The 26,362-nt window shown below is 36.9% G+C and overlaps 1 protein-coding gene across 2 annotated transcripts in view; it reads right to left on the bottom strand.

The window, feature by feature from the left end:
- The window catches only part of SH3RF1 (SH3 domain containing ring finger 1), an 87,491-nt gene that overhangs the window by 965 nt on the left and 60,164 nt on the right, over positions 1 to 26,362 (bottom strand). For both annotated transcript variants that reach the window (XM_050896007.1, XM_050896009.1), the window contains exons 5-11: positions 23,340 to 23,642; positions 22,301 to 22,411; positions 15,430 to 15,584; positions 12,861 to 13,031; positions 12,437 to 12,696; positions 8,546 to 8,904; positions 6,120 to 6,454 (exon numbers count right to left, since the gene is read on the bottom strand). In XM_050896007.1, the coding sequence (XP_050751964.1) occupies positions 6,120 to 6,454; positions 8,546 to 8,904; positions 12,437 to 12,696; positions 12,861 to 13,031; positions 15,430 to 15,584; positions 22,301 to 22,411; positions 23,340 to 23,642 (1,694 nt within the window). The remainder of the gene's footprint in view (positions 1 to 6,119; positions 6,455 to 8,545; positions 8,905 to 12,436; positions 12,697 to 12,860; positions 13,032 to 15,429; positions 15,585 to 22,300; positions 22,412 to 23,339; positions 23,643 to 26,362) is intronic.

Genomic DNA, 26,362 nt, shown 5'->3' with positions numbered 1-26,362 from the left:
CTTTTCAGGATAGAATGCATGCCATCTTATTTGGACACAGTTGCACAATTTGTGTACTACTATATTAAAAATAAACATTTTTAAAAGTGTTCAACTCAACCATTTTCTTAAGCACCCGATACAAAAAAAAGTATATTTTTTCAGTTTTTCCACAGTAAAAGCACTTTTCAAATATGAGCGCATTAAAAAGAGGCTACACACTTTTATCTCTATTTTTAAACATGCACAACACCACTCAATCTCTTGTAGCATGCTTTGAGTTCACATCAACCTAAAATTTCAGTGTTACAGCTTTGTAGACAATTGTGTCAACTTCTTGATCAAGTTTTCTGGTAGATATAACAACTCAGTTTCTAGTTACACAACCAATAATGTCTGCATGTTGAAATCAAGTAGAATCCATGGCTGACTGTAGAATTCAAAAGCTTCTAAGGTCAAGAGCCTTAAATGCAGTGCTAGGAGATCTGTTGGACAAAATCTAATTTCCAGTTAAAATCAGAACACTTTGCACTCATGAAGATTACATGTTACTTAATAGATTAAGGTAATTATTATCTTAATAATCTTAAGATAATTTATCATCTTAATAGATTAAGATAAATTAACAATCTGATGAAAACAAAATAACAGGATACTTCCAGTAAAGGATGGAATACCAACTATAGCTTAATATACATGTAATAATACAAGTTAAATCTGTAATACTGAAATGGAGAAAGATACTATATTATAGTAGTACATTTTGCTTAAGAACACTTAAAACAAAAATGAAGTCTGTCTGTATAGTTAAAAGTATTCAGAAAAGAGTAGCAGCACTGTGTAAATAATTAAAGTCTCTTGGGAAATCTATGTATAGCAAATCATATTAGGACATAATCAGTTGTCAAATTTTATTTATTAGTGACTTATAAACTATGACCTTGTTTCAGTTATGACAATCCCCAGATTTCAGAGCACTGGAAATATTAGATTTATGCTAAACAGAAGTTACCAAGCCAATTACAAGATTTATTAGTGTACAGCTTCAGAATGCTCCTTATCCAACCTAGGCAGCATGGCAGATGCCTGCACTAACTTCTGCTGTGGGCAACCTGGGTTTTAATGCTGACTTAGGACATAAGAAGCAAACATTTTTAATAGACTGTAAGTTTAATTAAGACTGTAAACTACTTGAGATAAAACAATAACCTCTACTCAGGCAGGACAAGATAGTAAAGGATAAAGAACTGCAATAAAGCTATGAAGAACTTCTACTATTGTAATAAACAGGTTGCTTTCAGGCTGAAAATTAACCAGCACACTACATAACACACACATAGCACTAGTTTTATCCAAAAGAAAGCCTGTTAAAAAAATGGGTTTCAAGAAAGAATACCTGCCTTACTTTGCATTTTGTCAAATGCTGCCCTGTAAACATTTGACTTGAAATACGCTTGGTTTCAGTTTCTAATGCTGTCAGTAACCTCTGCGCTCTCCTGAATTGACAGACTGTCTGTTCTTTCCCTAGCTTCTGCTGCTGCCTGCTGAGTGTTAAAACCAACAGCTTTGGAAAAACCCATCTTCTCTTTGCCTTCCCTAGAGGATCACCAACTTGCACAGAAATACTGTTCTCCTGAGCGTTCCATACAGTTTTGAACTCCCTCAACCCTGCAGTAATTTAGTACTTCTCGTTAACTTTTAGCTTCCCAACTACTTTGATATCCATCTTGTAATCTAATGTCTAAAACAAAGCACAACACCCCTGCTGTTAAAATGCTATTTTACTATATTTTTCAGTGTTTAATGAGAAGAAACCCATCAGGCTTTACACCTTTAAATCACATCTCCTTCTTTTGTCACAACAAACCATCAGATTTTATGCCACATTTTACAAATTCTGTTTGCCCAAATAGAGGTGATCAGATCCAGACTCATCACACATTCACACAGCTGTCTATTCAGATCACCTTTGATCAGCTACGGAACAAAAACTATTTTTCCATTACCTATTTCATCATCTACAACATACTGCCAAAACTACCAATTTCATGCAGAGTAAAAAGCTTATGCTTCAGCTCAAAAGTTCCTTGCCAGATCCCTGGAGAAAAATAACCCCATTTACTAAGCGTGACCTATGTTTTGGAAAAACATGTTCATTCCCACATGTTTGAATCTTCCAAAACACTTCCTTGTTTATCTCCCTATTCAGTATTTGCAAATGTTTTCAATGTCTGAAGGTCAAATTTGCAGATCTTTTGTGGTCACCTAATCTATAATATTTTACATGCACCTAAGCTGCACAGTATGAGTTTTCTTCTTTCTATTTTCTTTGACTGTCTTACGGTATTTTTCATTAATTTTCAAAATATTGTCCTAATTCTTTTTAATCAGCTAGTGATAAAATATTAATATTATAAAAATAAAAGTACTTTAGCTTCCCAGAAGCAGCCACTATATTTGCCATCAGTTCTTTCCTGATATTCCTAATGTGTCTGGCTGTATCCCACAGTGCTTTTCCACTTTGTGAATTTTTTTTTTTTTTTTTGAGGAGGGTGGTGGCAGTGGTCTGTCTTCACATTTCTCCATTCTACTTTTCATTTTTAATATTGGCATTCCTCACACTTTTCAGTAATGAGAAAGAGATTGTATCTTTCATGTGTTTCTCCCTTTCTTCATTGCTTCTGTTTCACAAAATACTGCTTTTCTTCCTAGCTATTTCTAGTTGATTTTTGAATAATTATCTGTGGTTTTCCTGATCACTAAGTGGATAAAAATATTTTCTCACATGCAGAAAATTTTAGCTGAGGAAAACACAGAAAGTTGGAATTACTATTATTACACAAGTTAAATTCATACTTATTACTCAACATCTTGCATTAGTTTCTTTTTCTTGCACTTTGAATTTTTACTTTTCAGCTCACCTATGCCCTGCGGTTGTGCAGCTCTCCTGTCTGCTGAGTAGGTGCCTTGACTTCTACAGATAATCAATGCCCATCTAGGGCAGACTGATTCTCAGTATTTAATTAACAGCATTAAATGCTGCCAGATGTGTAAAATCTGCTGCCTTCTAAAGCCACTGGCCTGCTCACTAGAAGCAGATGTTACACCAGTCATTTTGTGGTGGATAAAATGACTTAGGGTCACTTTAATCACAGAACAAAATTACTGCTGTCCTTCACTGTAACTGGATGAATGATTTATATTATAGTTTAGGATATGCAGTGATGTGTATTTAGGTTCAACTTCAGGTCTTTAACAGCATTGTGGGGTCCTGGGAAGTTTATTATTACAGTGCTGTATATTTACTGTAAAACTTAAGGCTATTTAATCAATGTTTCCCTCTAGAAGAGAAAGCTCATGAAAAAAACTTGAAATATTCTTTTACTTCTTGTCATGGAAAAAACTAAACCCCTCAGATAACCAAATTACTGTGTATTCATAGCATAACATGGCTCCCGCTGGGAATTGCAGGGAGTTGGGTCTATCTTTTTAATGAAAAGACAGTGATCCTTGGCCTTGCCAGCGCTGCATCAATACAAGAAATCACAACACCCCAAGACAACTTGTGTCTTGGCTGGACAACCAGAAGAAATGACTGAACACTACTGCAGAGTCTCGGGTGACAGGAATTCTCCAAACTGCTCCAAACTGGAAGCAAGGCTTGGCTGAAATGTCTGTTTAACTTCTCTGCTCCTTTTGTACAAAGAACACATGAAAGACCATGGACCATAGTGAGCAACCAACCTAGTTCACAGGAGAAGAGTGAATCTAGGAATGGGAACTACAGAGACGACCTGCAATAGTAAGATGGAAAGGAATGTCATCATCTTCCCTTCCTTTAGTGAAATGGCCACTAGTATTAAGTATCCATCTGCAAATCCATGTCACAAAGAGCTTGTTTGCTATCAAACAAACGAAATGCCCATCCATTTATTCTGTACGATTGGAAACAAGTTCACAATTTTTACTTCCAAGTTTCTGTAGAACATACAGGAAAGACATACTCTAGGACAACTTGCAGTTCTAGTGAATGGAGAAACAGTGGGATTAGAGTAAAAATTTGATATTGCATCTTAAAGGAAGCAAGGAGTTCAGGGAAAACTCCGTATCCAAAACAGGAACATTTTCAAGTGCTTTCCAGAGTTCAGCCAGCTGCTTTTGCTCCTAATTCATGCAGAATAATCCGCAGAACCTGACTCCTAAATCCCCTAGTCACCTTTGAAAATAAAACTTGAACACTAATAATTACACTGCAAAGCCAGAGTCAGAATAGAAAGAGTACTGTTTCTTTTTCCAATCAGACTGTAGCCTGTGATTGGAACTGTGATATGTAAGAGCAGAATAATCTTAGCAGGAGATTTCTCTGTTCTTCAGCTTTTTGTTGAGCTTATCCTCATGAGTATTTTCCTCCTCAACTCCAAATTTTCACTGAAGATACTACTGCATCATCAGTATGTTTCTTACCCACCCCTTCTTCCAGACTTATGAAGATTAATCAATGCTTATAAACTACTTTGGAGATATTGAGTACAACGTAAGTAGTAAGCAACACATTTTAAGCAATTCGGCCTAAGGAAATGGAAACGTGACAAGAGCACATCAGCAGGAAAAACATTAACCCTGCCCTGAAAAGGACAAAGGGAACCCAGGTGAAATTCTATTTAAATACACTGACCAAAGTGTAACAATTCTGCATGACTACCAGAGAGAATGATCTTGTGGTAGCACTTCTCTGGTAGCAATTATCACTTAAATAACAGTAAGGATACAGAGATATATTAAAAAGAATCTTTGAGTATATGTTATTACTAGATCAATAAAAATATACAGCATCATTTTCAGTAAGTAGTTGTGAGGAAAAAAAATTTCCATCATGGAAGTGAAAAAACTATTTTTTGTGAGGATGCAAATAGCTTTACACAAATATCCACTGGTCATGCCAGAAGGAATTTGATATTATTTTCACATTCAAAGCATAAAAACATATTACTGTGCCAAACTGACTTACGGTAATGTGAAAATAAATTATGTTATTCTTAAAGAAAAGTCTTTCAGGTTTTATTTTCCATCTGTAAGTGTAAATCTACTTCAGAAATTCAGTATGAAATAGAAATTTCCTGCAAGGAAATTGCATAGAAACAGTAATAACCTTTTAAAAAATACTAAAGGTATGACAGAAGTAAAATAAAAGACAAAGTAGAAACTTATATACTGTCTGGCTCTTAATACATGGATATAGCTTAAGATCAATGGGTCTCTGGAAATACAATGGTATGCCTTCACACCATGAGTTAATAGCATCAGAACAAAGTCTACAATAGTCAGCATGAATCAGTTCAGTCCTAGAGCTGTTAACATTGCAACTCTACTTTTTTTTTTTTTTGTACGCCACACAATCCTGTAGCTACTGCAAAAGAAATCCTATGACACTCTTCATATTGCTTGTCTACTACCAGGAATAATAAAAGAGACAGTAGTTAGAAAACTGCCACTTCCTTCACAGTCTGTGCAATCTACTGAGGACTTGGAAATTTGAAAATAATAGGTGGACACAAAAGAAAAGTGACAGAATTTTAAAGCAACTGCCTGGCAGTTTCAGAGTCCAGATAACTATGGGTTTTTGAGGCTCACTTGCCAGGACACAGAGGCTGCCCTAGAGCTTGCTATGTGGAGTGCACAGTAACGGGGCATTCGGACAGTAAAAGTATCTTTGCATCAAGCTGAAGAAATCGCATACTAAGCCTACTCATAGATAAGGATCTCATTCACCATATATTTAGGTTGGCAGTTATGCACTGCTAATAATCTTAAAGGACTAACCTGATATTCATAAATGCAAGAATATAATGTGTTCATGTTTTGCAAAATAGGAGGCCTATTTTATCTACCTCAGTTCTCATACCAAACCTGTGGTCACTGCATTTGAGTGTCTATTCATTCCAAAACCTCAAAGTAACACAAAAAGTAAACAAACATAAACATGATTGTTGGTTGATAAGCATATAAAGCATTGTTAAAAAAGTAAGTTTCATCTTGCTATAAAATCTCAGCATTTTGAAGCAGTTCTAAAATATACTGCAAGTGTCAGAGAGCGGATTTTTTCTTGGTTTGCCTGAGTCTAGCTGCGTAGGATAATTTACCTTTCACAGACAAGAGGCCTGGATTCATTCAGGACCGGACCCAGTGATGAGCAAGGCTGCCGAGGCGGCGGCGCTATTGGAATAGAGGAATCCAGGGAACTTGTTTTCCGATGCAGCGTCTCCTGTGCCAGCCCAGAGACCTCACTGTCGGTGGGACAGGATCCAGCTTTGCCGTGACCGCCTGCTGATGGAACCTCTGGCCCAACTGCACCTTGCAGGGCTAACTCTGCGGCTGCTTGCTCAGCCTCCAGCGTTGGTGATGCTGGAGGTGACAATCGGGGCTTGCGTTTAGTGGATGCTCCAGAAAGCAGTTTCAGCAAACCTTTTTTTTCTTTCTGTAAACCAAAAGCAGTGCCTCATTTTAGAACAAAAGTCGCCCGTGAAGAGCTGAACACTTCCTTCTGATAGATGCCGTTGTGATCAGAGAGGACTCGGTAAATTATGAAGAGATATTTGAGATTGTGCAAATTACAAAAGATAATTATGAAAATTATACAAGAGAAAGATAATTATTAAAATTCTAAAGAGAAAAACAGTAAGTCATTTACACCATAAACTGGGTAAGTCCTTTCGCTTAGTTAGTTAAGTTAAGGCTTACCTTAAAAGCCAATGGCACTGGCCCAAAAGGTTGTCTAGAAAAAGGAGTGAGGAGTTAGATTCCCACAATGGGAATCTAAGAAGTAAAACATTTCATTAACATGGACGTTTCTAGGAAGGCATAAAGAGTCATTTCAAACCAAGCAGGGAGAAAAGTCTGCCCTGGAGGCTGCTGTTTAGATAAGTGTCTTTCATTTATCCTCCCTCAGTAAGGGAAGACCTTCATGATTTAACAGAAATTTGCCACAAGGGGAATGTATTGTGTTTTGCTGCTCTGCTAGAGGGGAGAATTGTAAACATTCTTTTTGCTTGTCCAGACAGGAATCCCTGAAGACTATTACTTACCCTGAAGAGAACTATTTAAGTAGCTTTTGTGTTTCTTGTCTTTTTTTTTAAGGGGCGTGGCAGTGATCTTCTTACCAACCCTTTGACTGAGTGAATTTAGTGCTTATGAGAGGTGCCACATTGTAAGCCCCGGAGACAAAAATAAGCTATTTAACCACAGAAAGAAAAAGGCATGAGCAATGTGAGATTTTTATTATAGCTTGGGATACAGTGGAATTGGTGAACTGTGAATGAAAAATCCTCGGTCCTTCTTCCAAGTCTCCAATAACTTAAAGTTATTTCAGCAAAGAACTGCTGTCTAGAAAATGGGAAAGAAAGAGAGAAACTCAAAGAAATTAACAGAGTCCAAATATGTTAGCATATTTAAACTTAAACTATAAATAAGTTTTCTAAAAGCCCTGCCTAAGGGCACCTCAGCCTGATTCCAGTGGCTATGGCTGAAGTAATTTTAAAACCAAGTTCTAGGTACCTCCATTCAACAATAATCAACAAAAGTAATTAAAAAGTGGGTGACATTAGTGTACAGCCTATGATTAAAACCATCATAAACTTCATTAAGGAGTGCATGTGGCTGAAGAGTAGTAAGGTAAAGTCTAAAACATTTGAGATGTAAAGAAAGTTGTCAAAAGGAGAAAAAAAAGTTCTAACTACACCACAATTGTAAAACAAAACTAGTTAGAAAGTTGGAGGAATGTTTCTGCCTACAATATAACATAATCACATGGCTTGTTGGATAGTGAGAATGAGTTTAGACACAGAGGAAAATACTTCAAATAGAAGGAAGGAAAGCAGAATCACTACAGATTCTACTGATCTACATTTAGAAGAGACAGTTACATGCTTTCTTCTCTTTGCCAATAAACATTGCTGGTAACGTGTTTTTCATAATCTCTCAGTGTGTCTGCTTAAAAGGAAGGCAACCTAAAAGAATACTGATTTTCACTAAATATTAGGTTTATGTTATTAGACTGAACTTTTTATGTTCCTGCAAGTTCATGGTTTTTGGGTTTGTTTGTTTTGGTGTTGGGTTGTGGGGTTTTTTTTTTTTTGCATTATAGGCTTATTAGTTTACAGATACTTACTGATAACATTTGCTAACAATACAACTTTCTAAAGTATTCAGGAAACTGACTGCAGGTAAAGAAAAACAAAATACTTAAAATTCCAACAGTCAATTTAATAGTTCTTCTGAACTTTATCCATTCACCTTTTGTTTTTCCTGCTTAAGGCATGAATCTGCTACCCTATTTTAACCCTTCTCCAAGGTCTGCTCTGTATTTTATCCATCCTCAATTATTCTTGTATGGCCCAGAATAAATTTGCCCATAGCTGTAGTCACAAAATGCCTGCTTGAGTTTCAGGCTCAGTCTTAAAAACCTTACAATGCTGCTATTCAGCAACTGTAAGAAAAAAATATGGATCTCTTAAAAGTTTGCATGATGCAAATGGGAGAATTCAAGGGAATGATTTTATTCTCTACCCACCTTGCCATCCTTGTCTGCTTTACTGACAGCAGCATTTCCACCAGCTGCTAAAGCACTCTCTGGAGATGCAGGAGCTCCAGGGTGAGTGTTTACAGTTCTTCCACTAATATCTCCCTCCAAAGATGAAGCAGCAACGTTGGGAGAATTCAAAGAAGCTGCTGCACATGCCAGTGGGATGGTTGAGCGGTTCACATTCACAGCCGTGACGTAAGCAGCAGTATTTGGAAGCTGGGGCTGGAGCTGCTGGGAGGCAACAGAGTGGTGCGGAATGATCACAGCTGCAGGAATAAGGCATGTTGGACTCTGTGCTTGTATGGGTGTGACTGCTGCTGTAGGTCTTTCTTGACTGTGCGCGGCAACTAGAACAAAAGAATAAAATGTGAGAGAGTTCATCTTTTCACAAGACACAGAAAGTGAGGTACAGTCACTGTGTTATAGCTAATCAGTCATAAGAAGCTTCCTTCCTACCTTCATAACTTCCATTTATATTACTATAATGACATCTTACACAGCACCAAATTTATCTCACCAGAATAAAGTAGCAGCATATGCTACCCTACTTGCACCAGCATGCACCAGAAGAATAACAGCACTGCAACTATTGTGGAGAAATCCAAGCTGCTAAGTAAAATGCTTCACATACAGACAGAGATGCAAAGTGAAGATTACATTTTAGTTCGTAAGAGCTAGCTAAATACTGCCTGGAACTTGTTTGTTCCTTTTAATATGCTGTGTAGCTGTCAGGGCACATAAAACAAAGGAGGAAGAAACACTCCTTATGGAAGCTGCTAAAAATATAATTGAGTTGTTTTCCCTAAAGTATTCGCAAAATTCACAACAGATTTAGTGGGTCTTTCAAACAACAAGTACAGTGGCAATTACTGCTATGAGTGGTTTCTCTGAAAACGTAAGCTATTGTCTCTTGGGATGTTTAAATATAGAAGTGGATTTACTCATACCCTTGTGAAATAAAAGGAACATCTATACTGGAAGTTGGAGAATAGCATAGGGCTGAATATACTAATCTGGCCTGCAGCCTAGCTGCAAAGCACAGAGCTCTGCATGAACTACTTTATCCTTTCCAAGAAGCAACATTGCTATTATAGTTATATGGTCAACAATACACGCTTCTGGATCTTTTGAACAGCCTGGGTATCTCTGCACCGTTGGGTGGTATGAAGTGCAGACATCTTAACCGAATAATATGAGGCAAAATGCAGCATCCCAGTGCTGCACAGCCTCTTTCCTTTAAGTAGTCTGAAACTTAGTATCCAAGGAGGGGTCATCCCTCTAGCTTGGTGCATGTACATCTCAAATGTATCAATTAACTCTGATTTTTCAGATACTAATTAAAGTATCGGGCTTGTTATAAGTGATATCCTGGAATCAAGCCTCCAGCACTTGCTCTCTTTATTCTGCTCTCTACAAATTCTTCTGGTAATTTGGTTAGATTGCATCAACGGTATATTAGAGAAGACTGACAAAGTTCACAAATTTAATATAACAATCCTACAGTATTATACCCAATTACAATCTCTATGATAAGAAACACAAATTCTTTCTTAAAAAGAAAGCACCACTAAATGCTATGTCTATTTTTTGATACATAACCTCTTCCCCTGTAGCAGACCCTTCCTGAGTACCATGAACATTTCAAAAAGGAAGATAAGGATAGTGCAGCAAGATTTTTTGTAAAAACCAATTATTAACGCTGCCTTTTGTTCATGAGATAGAGTCAGTTTTCTTACAAGTAGCTGCTATTCTTCAAGATATGTCTATACTTACATGCAATCAATGGAGTACAAGCATGGAATAGCTTTCTGGTTTTGTTTTCTTATCCCTGATAGAATCCATAGGAAAAATGCTTCAAGTCACCCTATTTTCATACAGTTCATCCTTTAATGAAATAGCCAGAATATACATTTTCTTCCCAGTTCCTTTCAATCAAAGAATGCATACCCCCTCAGCAAGGGTGATGTCAAGCAATGTCTCACTAAGATAATTTGAAGAAGGGTCCTCAAAGTCCTGAGCTAAACCGAAACTGAAGAACAGCCCTGCAAAATGCAGCATTGATCTGTGAAGCCTCATCAAGAGCATAACACTCAGCAAAGGTGCTAGGGAAAGCTCAAGATCATCACGTTTCAGATGCTGACTACAAAGTTCTCTGTAACATTTGAACATAAAGCAGCCATTATTGCTTCAGTTCTCAGGCCCTTATAAGGGACAGATCTGTACTTGTGACTGAACAGTACACCTTTACACCACAATCCAATGTTAAGTTCTCTGTGAAGAGAGTGCAGCCCTTTTGATTTTTCCATTTTGGACCTGAAAATTTGGTGGGAAGTATGTTGTCATGTTTTCCAGCTGAATGGAACTGTAAGAGCTTATTCATCTTGACAGTGGTGCAGAGATGCGGAGACAGAAAGGCCTCTGGAGCCCACAGGAGCCTTCTCCTTTGTGCTGTCACTTGCAAGCTTCTAGGCAGCTCAAAAGAAGGATTTAGAGTAGAAACCACCTATGCCCGAGAGGCAAGAAAGTACAGATGCTTTGCTTAGTTTCTCTTACTAGCTGCCAATAGCATCTGGTTATTTTTATTTAAAGGTAAAGAATAAAGTTGTTACAGAGGACTCACATCTGTTCCAACCTAAGGTCAGACTGGAGGACAATGGGGCCAATTAAGGAAATAAAGTATCTAAAGACATATGTACATATCCTGCCTCCAAAAGCAAACCTGGTGGTGACACCTGAACATGCACAGGGTGTTTTAGCAGATGCATGACTCTGAAGAGGGAATGGGCTATTTCACGGATCTTGAGACCATAAGAAACAATCATCCTTAAGGGGATAACAGGTAATACCATTTGCATCTTTTGCTTTCTCTTCTGCTCTGCTAATAAGAATCTCGTGATTAAAAAAAACCTTTGTCATGACTCTCTCAGCCAAGAGATCTTAGGCCCCAAATTCAAGGCTGAAAGAAGGAACACTGGGATAGTTTGAAATGGAGGTGGGTTTTTTTTTTTTCTTTCTTTTCTTTCTTTTCTTTTGAGGCCCTAGGAGCAACTGGAACAGATTAGGCTCCAGTTGTGTGGTATTTTCCTAGCCTGGCAAATCCACAGAGGAGTGCATGGATTTGGTAAACAAAAACTTTTGAAAACACCACTATCAATCTCTTTGGATCTGGGTTTAAATAACTAGAAGGCATGTTTCACTATGATGTGGCCTGCCCCAGACAGTAAAGGCAGAGTTATACCTGTCAGAAATACAGAATTTTATGACATAGATCATATGGATCTTGAAGCCAGTATAGCCTTAGTGTTTCAGAGTCAAAGCTGAAAGAAGTTGCAGTCAAGGTTAGAGAACAAACTGGAATGCCTAAGGACCAACCCTGAGCCAGAGACCTGAAAAAGAAGAAGGAATGAATGCTAAGGGTCTTCAAAGATGTTAGGAGATAATTTAAAAGTGAATGCTAAATTAGAGCAATCTGTAGCTGTTATGCAGTTAGCATGAAAAAATAAGCTACGACTCAGACGTTCTTATCATTTTTATTACTATATGAATTGCATATCAGTGGGGAAGCTCAACGAATGTCCCCATCCCAGATACTGCTGGAATAAAAAAAATTCCACCTAAAGTACTTGCATATAAATTCCCAACAGTAGGAGTATGTATATACACACAGTTGCTTAGAGGAGAATAATAAAAGATTCAACAATTCAGAGAGATATATTATCATTTCAGAAAGCATTCAACTCTAAAAAACAACATAAAAAATGCCTTAAAAAAACCCAAACACATATTTACACATACCCTGACTCCAGCCACTTGCCCAGACAGACCCTACAGTTTGTCTATCACACGTGAAAAGCTTCATTTTCTTTGGTTTTTTTTTACCTGTTCTAACTGCATTGCGAGCCTGGTTGACTGTCATTTGTCCTGTCACGTGCATAAGGACCTTGGTTTGCGGACTAGTTTGGATATGCGCTGCAGAAACCACAGCTGTGGGTACTGCGCTGGAGTTCACTGCCACACCATTCCCTTGGAGCTTCTGAGATGTTCCACTAGCAGTGGAAGGGCTGACCATAGTTACCACTCGTCCCGTTTGGCCAGCGGTAGACATGGGAACTTTTGTTTGTGATGCACTTGTCACTGTCCTGCCAAAATTAAAAGCAAAACACTAAAACAGAACTGAAAAATGAGCTAGTTACTAAAACCCGCAGCTCTTCTATTATCCAATTTTAGCATTAAATACAAGAACAGAATCATTTTGGACTTGAAACTAGATAAACTATATTTAGGCACTTGTATAAAAATGTACCTTGTAACTGGAGCCACATAATTTCCAGGAAAAACACCAATCTTGCTTGTATGCATGGAAGTTCCCTTGAACCAGCCATCTTGACAGCGTTCAAACACTAAGAACATTTCTCCCTTCCGCAGTTCCAGTTCATCTTCTTTTCGAGGAGTGTAAGGGTATATAGCAATATACCTAAAAGACAGGAAAGTAGATGCAATTGATAAACCTAAAACAATTGAAAACATCACTTGTGTTTTCTGGCAGAGAGAGTTCAGTCAGAGATGAGAAGGCATGGCAGAAAGGGTTATGTGTTAGTTGATCCATCATACTGTTACAATAGTAAAACAGAAGTTATGGCAATATTAAGGGAAACAATAACCATTAAGAACTGCACTTTAATGTAATGTACAATACTTCTAATAATAATGTCCATTTTCTTAATTAAGTTAGTGAACTTAATTAAATAGGTGTTTATCAACTACAGATCCCAGCATATCCCACTTCTCTCTCCCTACATCTACTTCTAGTATCTCTTACACTTTGTGACATGCCAACTTCTTTTTTTTTGAGGGTTGGGGAGCACAGAGAAGTTCTGTTAGTTGGGAGTGAAAGATCAGTATCAGAACTACTTTTCAAATTGCAAAATTGGAATCTCCCTGTGCAACTGCAGTGCCAAAAAAAAGATTACTAGAACTTGAAGTCTATGGGTTAGGTAGCTAGCAGGTATTCACTTGTAAAGTTTATTTCTTTTTTTTTCCTTCTAAGCAACATTAATGTATAATACAGTGCATCTGAAATCATAGTGAGAGTTCAGAAACATTTTGCATTTTTTCTTTTTAAAAAGACATTCTTAGGGGAAAAAAAAAAAAAGTAAAACTAAAACTGAAGCTCCTGCAGTTGCATGCTGGAATATTCCTAGGGAAGTCTTCAAATAAGATTGCACAGTTTCCTATTATCACATTAAAAAGCGATACTGTTTTAACCACCACAGTGTTCTATTTTCTGCCACAGTTTGAACATAAGAAAACTGTTTAAACCGTTTATATAAAAATGTTTATATAATTATGGACCCAGACATATGGGAAATAGCATTCTAATAAATCACATTTTCTCAAAAAGAATATACTTTTCACAAGAGGCAGCCAATTAGGGTAGACGGGTAGAATATCCCCTTTTTTGAAAAAGGATCCACAATTACTTGCAAGGCTAGTCTTTCCCACTCCCTTTGTAACCCCAAGGGTAAAAAAGTGGCTTTACAAAACATTCTTTCATCAAAATTGTCTCTTGTGCACAGTAACAATAGCATTAACTGTATGCTGCTTCTTTTTGCATTATATTTTTGTTCCTTGCTGTCCATGCAGGAAACTCTGCATAATCTGCAAAAATGCTTTAAAGGCAATATAGGTACCTGGTAAAGCAAGTCCAAAATATGCTTTAAAGGCAACATATGACACACTGGCAACAAAAGGCTTCATTGGTACACGATTTAGGGGTGATCTACAAAGCCACATACTGAAGCTCTATGGGAAAGCAACTAATGTGCTTTAATTGGTGTTCATTAACTTCTCTTTTAGTTAAATCACTCCAAATTTCATTAGTATTCTCATATAGAGCAACCCTTTGAAGATGGAGTACAGGACTAAATGAGATGGGAACTTGATTAACTGCACTAAGCACAATAATCCATAAGAAGCAGTGTTAAAATGCTTGACACCAAAGAAACAGCCCAAATCCAGATGCACCTGCTATACAAGAAGGGCGCTCTTTTGGAGTGGGAAGGAACCTGGTGGGAAGATAAAAATAAAGACACAGAGCAAAAGTGGTCCTTGCATTATTCAAATGTGTCCTATTAGATGGTTCAGCCACTCCTGAATTTTATTTTTTCCTTTATCATTCTTATTCTCCAAGCTTCACACAAAGAAGTTTCCAAGAAGAAAGATGTTGTCAGCAGCACATGTTAATATACAAAATATTTTCACCCAGAAGGATGACGCACATCTGCTTGTATTACAAGTGTGAAGACATAATGCTAACTAGCAGCCTTCTGCCTTCATTCCAAATTGCCATCCACTAATTAAGTGAACTGTAGAATCTTCAGTCAAATTTCAATTGCAACTTACACAAGCAGTCTGACAATGACATGCTAATATAACAGTCTAAATGAAATACAGCACTTTCTGTGTTTTGGCATAAGTTATTCCATATGAGAATAGCCTTTTCATACCATATGTAACTGAAAACATTGAATAAATTCACTCCAGTATTTGCCACTTGCGAGTTATACAGTCTTCATCACTAACTCAAGGATTCATTCATTTTCTGCATGATAAATACTTTATATTTTTGAAGTGAGTCCCTTCTATACACAGCAACAGCTGATTATATTTACCTAAGACATAAATAACCCTCAGTATGAAGGCTGTTTGGGGATATCACCTGTATGTATGTTTTGTTGCTTTTGTTCTGAGTTGTATGCTTGGCTTTCTGGGAATTCTAGCAGAACATAGCCAGCTGGCATGATATAAGTACATGTGAAGTTATTGATCTCGTTCCATTTTTCTGACTGGCGAAAAGTTTCAATTTTACTCACACACTTGGACGAGTTTGTGGTCGTAAATGTGCCATTTGGTCAGTTGATCCTGATGTAGGCCTTTGTATTACACCTGCAGACTGAGGTCCAGAAGAGGCCGATGCAATGATTGCAGCAGGCAAGAGAGGTGGTGGCGGAAGTGGGGGATTCATATTCTGATTTTATGAGAACAAAAAAAAAAAAGCAACAGATGATCAATAGTGTTTGATGAGTTGAATCAGCTGGAAAAAAGAAAAAAAGTATGATATTCTAAGGAAATGGGAAAAAACCAGCTGAGTTCAGTATCCCTTTACCTACTGGTACGATATAACTGGAGTTAGGTTAGTCTGTATTTCTCTTTTTCCAGTTTAAAATCTTGAAGTCTTGGCAGCTAATTAAGCAAATGACAAGCAATTTCTCAGCACAGGAAAAACGGAAAGCATTGTTTCTAATTATAACATCTTTAGGATAGGACTCGACAAAAATTCAGAAGCCTTCCAGGAGGTAGATTTTGCATCCTACTGCTGATTGTACTTCAAAACATGATTGTTTTTGTAACCTGAAGCTGAAACATAATATACAATTCAGCAGCAGTGCACCCAAAACCACCCCTTCTGGGGGAAATTTTCTTTTGATGTATGGGTTACAAAAGCGAGCACAATATGAGACCATAGTCACTGAGCTATTGTTACCGCTTTCTCCTATTCTTCTAGTTTAAAGAGTTAGCTTTTGAAATTCAGTATTATCAAGATTGGTAATCTTTAACAAACACCCCAGTAAAAAGGCACAGTTCCCTTACAGGCAGATCGTAATGGGGGTCCTGCCTACAGGCTTCCGTGCCTTTTGAGAATCAATAGAGAAACTGTTACCTTCTGCTCTCTAAAGCCTCAGACAATTCTTTAGGATCTCGCTGTACTTAGTACTGACACTCCTGGGAAAAGTCTCTCACAAAAGGAGAACTTTTCCTTCCCCCCTTCCAAAAATAATTATTTGTGTTACAACGCACACAAAAAGAGTAATAAAAAACCTCCAACATTTGAAAATGTAAAACTGAATTAATTTCAAACATGATATTCAACTTAACGCAATCTTTTAATACTGAAACAAAACTCTAAACCATGCCACTTCAGGTTTAAAAACCACATAACAAAAATATAAATTAACAAAATGTCCTAAAGTACTGCCTGGCTGTTCAGTACATCGGCATATAAATGCACAGCATTACATTATCAGTTTGGAAAATATATAATTGAAAGTCATTTTAATTCCCCTCTAACAGCCTACTTCTAAAGGGTTTTTTTGTTTGTTTTTCTAAACAAAAACCTATAAGGAAAAAAGTTTTAGTTCTACACTGTGTGATTATTACCTCGCTGCATTTGGTGAAAGTGTTAATAAAAAGACAGCTCTCTGAACTAGTCTTATGCTGTAAAGACACAGAAAAGAACTGCATGATTAAAAGCTTTCAAATCTAGAGAAAACTGATTAACTCTTATAATTTTTCAGTCAAAATTCTTATGCTTAGTTATGATATAAATTGCATGGTATATTGTGAAATATTTCTGTTTTATTTAAAGCTTTTTTTCTGATCGTACGTTAACAATTTCTTAAGACCAAATAGGCCTCCTGTATCCAACACAAAGCAGACATGAGCTGCTGGAGAAACATCATTGTGAGCTTTGATGCTAGCAGTTGAGTTATTTACAAGAACAGCAATTGCATTTGCTTCACATTCTAGATCCCCATCCATCCAACAATCTTTTTAAAATATCTTGATAATTCATACTGAAATACCAACATTTGTCTTGCAGTTGCTTTACAGCAGAAGTTATTTCCCTCTCCCAGTCAGCTTCAACAAATGTCCTAGCTGAATCCAAGCTGAACATGAGCATCTAACTTTTAGGCAACCTGTCTATAGAATATAAATTCAAATCTTTTTTTAGGCATCTAGATTCCTTTACACATGGTAGAACCTGTAAATCCACATTAGCAGATGATTAGCTGGAAATCTTTCAAATTAAACCTATTCATGCACAATATCAAGGTTGTCACGATTCCACACTTCCTGCATCTCTAAAGATATAAATGCTGGGCGTTGTATTTTATTCATTTGAACACACAATATACACTGAATTTTTAGCTGCAATAAAGGCACCTTCCCAGCTCTATTTTATTCTGCTTTATTCAGGTTCTGCTCCCCTCCCTGTGTCTATTGCTATGGTAATGAAACCTGCAGTGAGCCACAGCCCAATTAAACTCCTAAAGACTTGCAAGTATGTAGAAATCTAAATAAACTACCTGATAGGCTTTAGAGGACTAAGCTCCTAAGCTTGCACTGCTACAACTTGATAATATAGATCCAAATGCTCTAGCCATGTTTTCATGAAGTTTTCTGGCATGTAACCATTTTTCTAGCTATTGAGAAACATACCTACCTCCAGAGCACAAGCTAGTTTTGATGGTTCCCATATTCAATATTCTGTGAAAGAATATATGCAAACCCCACGTGATTTAATAAAATATGCTTATCAAAATAATTAAGAGTATTTTTATTTTAGGTAGCTGAGGGGGAAAAATTGAAAATTTCTGCAACTACTTTTCAGACAAGTGTACTTTCAAGCATATAAAACAGCAAATAAGTGATAATTTTTTTTTAATTGGAAGATGAAACAGTACATAATTTGATACTTAATTTATGTAAAAACTTCAAATAGTACCTATACTCACGCTCTAGAAACACATACATATTACTAAGTTTAAATATAATTAGGCTGCATTCCCATATCAGTCAACTGAAGATCAATAATCAGCTCACCCAAAGAATAACAAAAGGCACAGCAATCGAAAAAAAACATTCATTAACTGTCTTCACTCCCACAAGGTCTAGGGAAAAAAAAAAAATGACTTGCAAAATCCCCTGAGGGCTAACAAATTAAGGCTCATGTTTAACAAAATTCCTAATCTATAAATATATGTTATCAAGAACAGGCCTCTCATACAAAAACCTCATCGTTTCTTTCAGCTGCTTCCTCTTCCCAACAAAAGTTGATTTGAATTTTTTTTGGTTAAAACTCAGACAGTTCTTATTTAAACCTCCTCCTGACTTACACTATTGAATCAGCTGGAACCACATGAGAGAGAGCTAAATGTCATCAGTATACTATAACCCTCACAGCTTATGCCTTATTAATCATAATTCAGACTACCTTATATACTTTAACATAGAGGGGCAGGTTTTTTCTGTGTGTGGGCAAGAGAACAGGACCAGAAAAAACAGGGACTTTTTAATATTTGAAACCTTCAGCATGTGAGTGAATGTAAACCATCCAAATGTAGATCACCTCTTTCTGCTAGTTAAGTCCACATACCAAGACACCATTTCAAAGTCAATTTATTCAATCTGCAGAAGTAGCAATATGGATATCTAGGTCGATTGCAGTTCAAAATACTTTTAACTTCCCAAGAGACTGTAAAGGCAGAATGAAAGGAAGCTAAGTTATCTGTTGTTGCTACATTCTGTCTTTCTTCTGCTGCTTTTGAATGTAACTCTAACTTTGCTGTGGTATATTTTGTCTCTGTTTTTCCCATATCATGGTTCAAATCACATACTTCCTTTAAGAGTTTTTTCAGCAAAATCTATGGCAACCAGATCTCCTCCATTAGATAACTACCTTATAAATTACACCCAAGAATTTCCTCCCAAGTAAATGAGCCTTACATAATTGTACGTGCATATTTTCACCCAACAACTATTGAACTTGACATCTGCTATTTATATTTTATAAAGGACTTCAAACATACTAAGCACCTACAAGGTTCAAAAATGCCAGTGGCCAAGAAGAGCAGACCAATTAATGCCCCCATTAAGGGCAAAGTTGTGGTTTGAAGTCCCAGAGAACAGTGTAAGTGATAATATCACAGTCAAAAGCCTCAGCTGTGAGAAGTTTGTCTCAGTTCATAGCTTCTTCAATTTCAAAGAATCAAACCTCAAAACACAAAACAAGAATGAGTTTGGCATGAAGTAAAAGTAGTTGTATAAACGGCTTGCTCTCAAAGAACAATCAATTACTTTAAATAGCGTTATGAACACCAAAACGATTGACAGGAAGAAGATCCAATTAAACCATCTTCATGCTAAAAAGAAACTCTCCCTGTTCCAATCCAACTCCCTTGTCATTTGCTTAGTATTCAGAAATCAAGAAAAAGCTAAAGGGAGAAGCTTAGAGAAATGCAGGGATTTATACTTACAAAACCAAAAAATACAAAAGCAAAAGGACTCAAGCCAACCACTTCTGGTGTATTAAATCATACAATCACAATTGTTCCGTAGCTTAACATTAATGCTCAGAATGTCAGGGAGGGTATTTCCAGAAGGGAAACATCTGGAGAGACAAGAACATCACTTTCTCTATTGACCTGTCAGAACTGTTTTGCACATTTCTAAAATTAAAACAAGAGTTTATGAAGCAAGAGGAAAAGTGGACATAAAAGACACACTTCACAGTCTATGACTATAAACTGCATCACCATCTAATATCATCTATCGTAAAAGAACACGGGAACGACCTGACTGTAGCCTGAGCTGCCAGCTTGTATTTTAGTCATGCTGAAAACAAGTCAAGAAGAAACAGAACGTTTTGTACAGAAGGTTATTGACTTTTAAAGAGGGTGGCAGAGAATAATTCAGATTCTCAATGGGAATTATATGCTTAATTGGAAAAATAACCAGGAACATGGTTATCACAAAGAGAAAGTAGCACTCCAGGATACAGGACGATCATGTGGCAGGAGTTTCACTCCATGCTGCATTTAGCACTGTAATTTAATTCCTGTGGGTACCAATGGTGAGATCGCTTTTGAACAAGCTTATGCAACTAAAGCACCCGAGGTGGTTTAATGACTTTACACCAGCACCAAAATAAAGTATTTTTCCATGTTGGCATCAAAGAAAGAACTACTGATTCTTAATAACAAACAAAAGTGTTTGGTACTGAGAGGAAAAAAAAGAAAGCAACTTCTGACAGAACTTTTGAAATTATACTTTGAATCCTGCCTACCCCATCCTCTCCAAAACATATCTCAGCCACAAATCAAATCAATTCCTCAATGTTTGCAGCATATATGTTAGCTAGACTTGTATTCCGTCTAACAGCATAAATGATACCAAAACTGATTTTGTTTGCTCAGTTCTCACAGTTATTTTCTGAAGGACAGGATGAAAGAACTATAAAAGATTATATGGATTAGTATACAAGCAGCTAATTGTTTCTAGTATTAGATGTACACCTCATATGCAAAAAAAGGACCTGGGGGTCCTTCCTGGTGGACACCAAGTTGAACATGAGCCAACAATGTGCCCTTGTGGCAAAGAAGGGTAATGGTATCCTGGGCTTCATTAGGAGGAGTCTTGCTAGCAGGTCAAGAGAGGTGACCCTCCCCCTCTCCTCAGCACTCATGAGGCCAAACCTGGAGTACTGTGTCCAGTTCTTCGATCCCCAGTACAAGAGAGACACGGACATACTGGAGAGTCCAGTGAAGGACTGAGATAATTAAGGAACTGGCGCATCTCTCCTATGAGGAAAGGCTGAGAGAGCTGGGGCTGTTCAGCCTAGAGAAGGCTCAGGGGGATCTCCTCAATGTATGTAAGTACCTGAAGGGAAGGTACAAAGATGACGGCGCCATGCTCTTTTCAGTGGTGCCCAGTGAAACACAAACTAAAACACAGGAGGTTCAGTCTGAATATCAGGAAACAGTTTTTCACTGTGAGGGTGACTGAGCACTGGCACAGGTTGCCCAGAGAGGTTGTGGAGTCTCCATCCCTGGAGATATTCAAAAGCTATCTGGACACTGTCCTGGGCAACTGGCTCTAGGTGGCCCTGCTTAAGCAGGGAGGTTAGACTAGATGACATCCAGAGGTCCCTTGCAATCTCAACTGCTCTGTGACATTAAAATATAAGTCTAAATATAAGGAGATTATTAATTGGTTCCAGATTAGCATACATTTAACAGTAGGATTGCACAGATGATCCACAGATTGAAGGATTCATTAACAATAAAAGGACACAGCATTGCTACAGTGCAACCTGCATTACTCAGCAAGGCCGGGCAAAAGCACACTGTCAGTATAATTGTCAATAATAAGGTCATCTGTGTGAAGAACAAAGAACGTGAAATACATTTACCTGGATGAGAGCAATTACTACATCACTAATGACGATGAAAATTTGTGGGATCATTGTGGATATTTAGCTTGAACATAAACTTTGTGCTACACTCAGGCCAAATGAATGGATGCAAATCCTCAAGATATAAGCATCAGACTAACAGGATAAAAGTAAAAGGGTCATACTATCAATATTTTCATCACTGAAGAAGATTGTACAGTACTGTACCCAGTTCTGGAATGCGCTTACCATGTGCTTACCATGCCAGAAGGAAGTACTGGAGATAGTTCAGAAAATAACAGCATCCTAATTTTAAGGACTGAAAAACATAACTTTTTTGTCCCAGAGAGTCCCAAAGAAAGCTGTCAGCTGTGGTCTCAAGTTGATGTTTATTTGTAAGATCTTGCTTGTTTCCCCTAACCTCTCCCCCAGCATAATCTCTTTCCTACTCATGCTGAAAAGAAACACCGTTCTGGAAGGAAGTGTGCTTCTTGTGTTTACTACAAAGAAATGACAGAGGAAAGCTGGAGAAATGGATATGCATGACAGGATGCAAACATTATTGTATCAATAATGCTTTTGCTATAGTTCAGTTTATACCATTGTCTATCACAGACAATCATCATAAAATCATCATTTCAAATCAGTGTTATCAGAACTCGAGGAGAAAAAAAATTACTCTACAGACCAAAGATAAACGGAAAGGCCGAGTTTTCTTAAATGGTACTTACACCAAGAGCAGCTTGGTAGGTAACTTCAGATGGGAAGGTAAATGAAGGCCCTGTTGTGACTGGGCTGCTAGGGGGTGGAGTCACAATTAGCCCTGTAGTACCGATATGAACCTGTCAAAAAAAAAAACCCAAAACCAGGAGGGTCAGTTCTGAGTAGTTTAATAAGAGCTGGTTTTGACACAGCTGTAAGCTTCATGGTCAAAATCACCAGTATTCTACTATCCGTAACTTTAGAGTGGAACTAATTTTTTGTTAGATACTCGTACAAACAGTATTGGATCACACTGCTCACTTTCCCCCCCCCCCCCGATGTTTCAGCAACTTTGGAGATATCTTGAACTAGCAATGTGAAACACACTTTTACCAATGTCAGTTTTCTTTTTTTCCATAAAACACAGTCAGATCCCAAAGACGTGCAAATAAAACATATTTACTAGCTCATGTAAAATGACACCAACACTTCTTAGTCTCCATTACTATCTCTTCTCCCAAAACGTAATCTCTACGTGAAACAGACAATTGTTCACACACTACTGTAGCTTGTAACTAAAAGCTTTGAAGAAACAGGAGATTAACATATAAAGCCAGATAAATATTTCTAGTTATCACAATCACATTAATATGGTACATTTCTGGAATTCATGTAGTTTTCAAGTTGAATTTACCTTTTACTTGCATAGACTTTATTAATAACCAATATTATACTCAATTTAGAAAAAACCCAAGAAATTAAATCACTCCAGTTTCTAGTTTCCACAGTTTAATAAAAATCTTTGTGGCACTTAAGACATTAACAACTGTGAAAAAAATTAGCTTACAAGACCAAAAATATCTGCTATCATTGTATAAGAAGTGTTATAAAATGTTTTCCTTAAATGCTCTCATGTTGGAAGATAAACTTCGTGAAAGCGTACGTTAATATTAATTACATATAACTAACAATTAACAATTTGAAGTAATCTGACAAGATCAGAAGTCTTCATAGTTATCTAAAAAAAAAATTACATGCATGATTTATATTGGATTTCATGTAATTTACCTGAGAAGGGGCACTACAGGAAAGTCCCGTCAGCTCACTTATGCGGGCTGCTGCGGTTGGGTTGCTGGAGCTAATGAGGACAGGAGGACTAATTTCCATTGAGTGGCGATTCTGAGAAGACTGTGAAGACTTGTTGGACATAGTGAGGGAGGTAAAAGAGTGCCGTTTTTTGGTGTTTTTCTTAGTATCGGTGTGCTTTTGGGTTGAATTGTTGTGGGCTGCCCCAGAGGTACCTTCTCCACAGTCAACAGCAGAACCTGAGGGCTTATCCAATTCTATCAGCTGTTTGGCTGCTGTGTTAAACTACAAAAGATAGTCACACGTTAGTATTTTTTTATTTATAAAAATCACGTGAATATAACAAAAAAAAATCTATTTTCCTTTTGTTCATAATATAATAGAATTTAAACCATGCAACTTAAAACTGTGCAATACTGACCTACTCTACAAATTAGTCATTACAGAGTGACAAGTCTTTTACTACAAACTCAACACAATTACTGTTGGGCTGGTGTGGACTACCCATCAGACGTAAAATTTCAATCAAGAAAGGACATTATGCTCTAGTCCAAACATGGTTTAATTCAGCAATATCCGCTGCCTGTGTTATCTAGAAGTCAGACTAAATCACAGCGGTCCCCTTTGACCTTATAATGTAAAAATCTGTATTACAAAACTTCGTGCATGTTCATTTCATTTTAAGCCTTTTTTGTTTTGTTTGTATGACATAAGCCCACACCTTTGCATGTGGGCTCTTGAAGACATTCCTCCTAGTATCCCTTGGTATTTACGCATATATCTTTAACACTACCAGTAGTAAAAAAAGGCTTCCTAAATGCAGATTTAAGAACATAGTAGGACAGACTAAATATCCAGCTATATCAGCATACTGCCTGATGACAAGTAGCTATATAAGCATAAGACAGTATAAGGAGAAAAGAAACATGTATTGGCAATTCTGTGGAAATACCTTCTCAGCTTCTGAATCTTCTAATGCAGAGGCAGCATCTCTGTGCCTCAGAACCCTCAAATGGATTTTTCTTTTTTAAAGCTTATCTAATGAGTTTTTGTTCACAATGAAATTTTCTATTTGTTAATTTGTTACAACAATATTACATTAAATGCAAACAAAGCCTTCCTTTCCAATGAAGAAATATGAAATCCCACACATTTTCTTCTTACAATGAAATGTAAGCTATGTAACAGAGGGGAAAAAAAAAACCCAACCAAACAAAAACCCCTACATTTTTCACAAACCCTTCATTCCAGAAAATCTTATTTATATTTTAGAGCTATTGGAAATAATAATATCAGAACTCTCATTTATTCATGAGCTGAAGTAACACCAACACCAGTTTTCTGAACAAGTTAACTAATGTTAAGATGTACCCCTAGATATGAATACTGTTACTTGGATAAGTGTAGCCAATTATGAAGAAGGGAAAAATCTTTTCTGAAGAACATCAGGATGAAAGAATGAAATTAATTACTGTGGAAGTACTGTCTATTCTTCAGCATATTATTTCTTCTATTTATTTTACCCATTTTCCCACAGATATCTACTATGCTTATGAAGAGTTTTAAAGCAGTATTTTACCCCATCAAAACTTTACTAGACAAATAACACATCATTAATCATGATAGTATCAACACTGATTTAAATGCAGCTCCCACAAATGACAACAGCTTATACCCTGAACACTTTCCTATCTCTGAGGACAAGCAGATATATATATAAAGTGGTACAAAAGAATAAAGAATATATTTTTTTTAATATAGGAAAGGTTTTCAAGTGGTATTTGAAAGTGAAATCTGGAAGGAAATTCCATGCATATACAGAAGAAACAGACAAACAAAGTTCAAAACTAGAACTACTGGAACAATGAAGAGTTGACATAAAAATCTACTAGGACGTAACAGCGGGAAAATTAAAATTATGAAATGCTTGAAGAGGAAGAACTACCTAGAACATACTGCAGTGGAAAAGGGGCATAATGCTGGATTTGAAAAAGGATACGAAGATGAGAATGTAGAATTTTTTCCTAAATGTTCTTATTGTTGGTCCTTTAGAAGGCAGCTGAAGAAAACAGGAAGGATAGGAGAAGACAATGTCACAGTAGTAAACATTCCTAAGAAAAAGGTGGACACTAGATTTTCCTTCCTGCTAATACTGGACATGGATCATATGGACAAAATAATTTTGTACCACTTGTGTAGTACAGAAGACATAACCATACAGCTTTCTCCAATTAACTTGCAAGCCCATTCAGATAATTACTTTTTTATTTATTAAATATTAAATTTAGAGCGAACATACTTTTAACAGATCAGTGAAAACAAAGTTATTTTATCACGGAACACTGATATGAGGCTGAAGGATACGAAACAAGTAGAAAATAAGACCAAAAAAAGCCTACTCTGCTACTCATCCTGTCAGGGTCCTATCCTTCATCATAGAAGAACATGCATGCTTTTCAAAGACTAATCATTTTATGTATTTTGCACATTTTATTTTTTCCAACTCAGATTGAAATTCTTCATGCCCTTCCTGAGAATCTGTCTTCCATATTGTCTTATACAATGGCTGCAACCACTTCTATTCTTATCTAATCTACTCCCTTATTTAGCAAAGAACCTGTTCACAAATTACACAGATCAGACAAAAAAAAGCAGTACTCATTTCTAAAACAAGAACTACCTAATTGGAAAAGTTAAGGGATTACCCAGGAATAAAAAACAAAACCAAAACGAAAAGCCACTCTGCTAAAAGCACCCCGAGGTACCTGTTACACCTAATTATGTTTGTTTACCTCCTGAAGCTATTAATGCCTGCAGAATCTGATTATTCTATACAGCGAACAACCTATTAGAGAAAAGTTAAGGCTTGCCCATGGGATTGATTCAAGACTGATTCAAATATAAGCAACATACTGAGCTTTCTTATGTAGAGAAGCAAGCACAGGACAGTAGCATGAACCTAAACATGGAAGTGAACTGATTACCAGCCTTTTCTTAGAAGTAAT

This window comes from Gymnogyps californianus, chromosome 4 (genome assembly GCF_018139145.2).
Source record: "Gymnogyps californianus isolate 813 chromosome 4, ASM1813914v2, whole genome shotgun sequence".
Lineage (NCBI taxonomy): Eukaryota > Metazoa > Chordata > Aves > Accipitriformes > Cathartidae > Gymnogyps > Gymnogyps californianus.
This window is presented reverse-complemented; position numbering and strand designations above follow the sequence as displayed.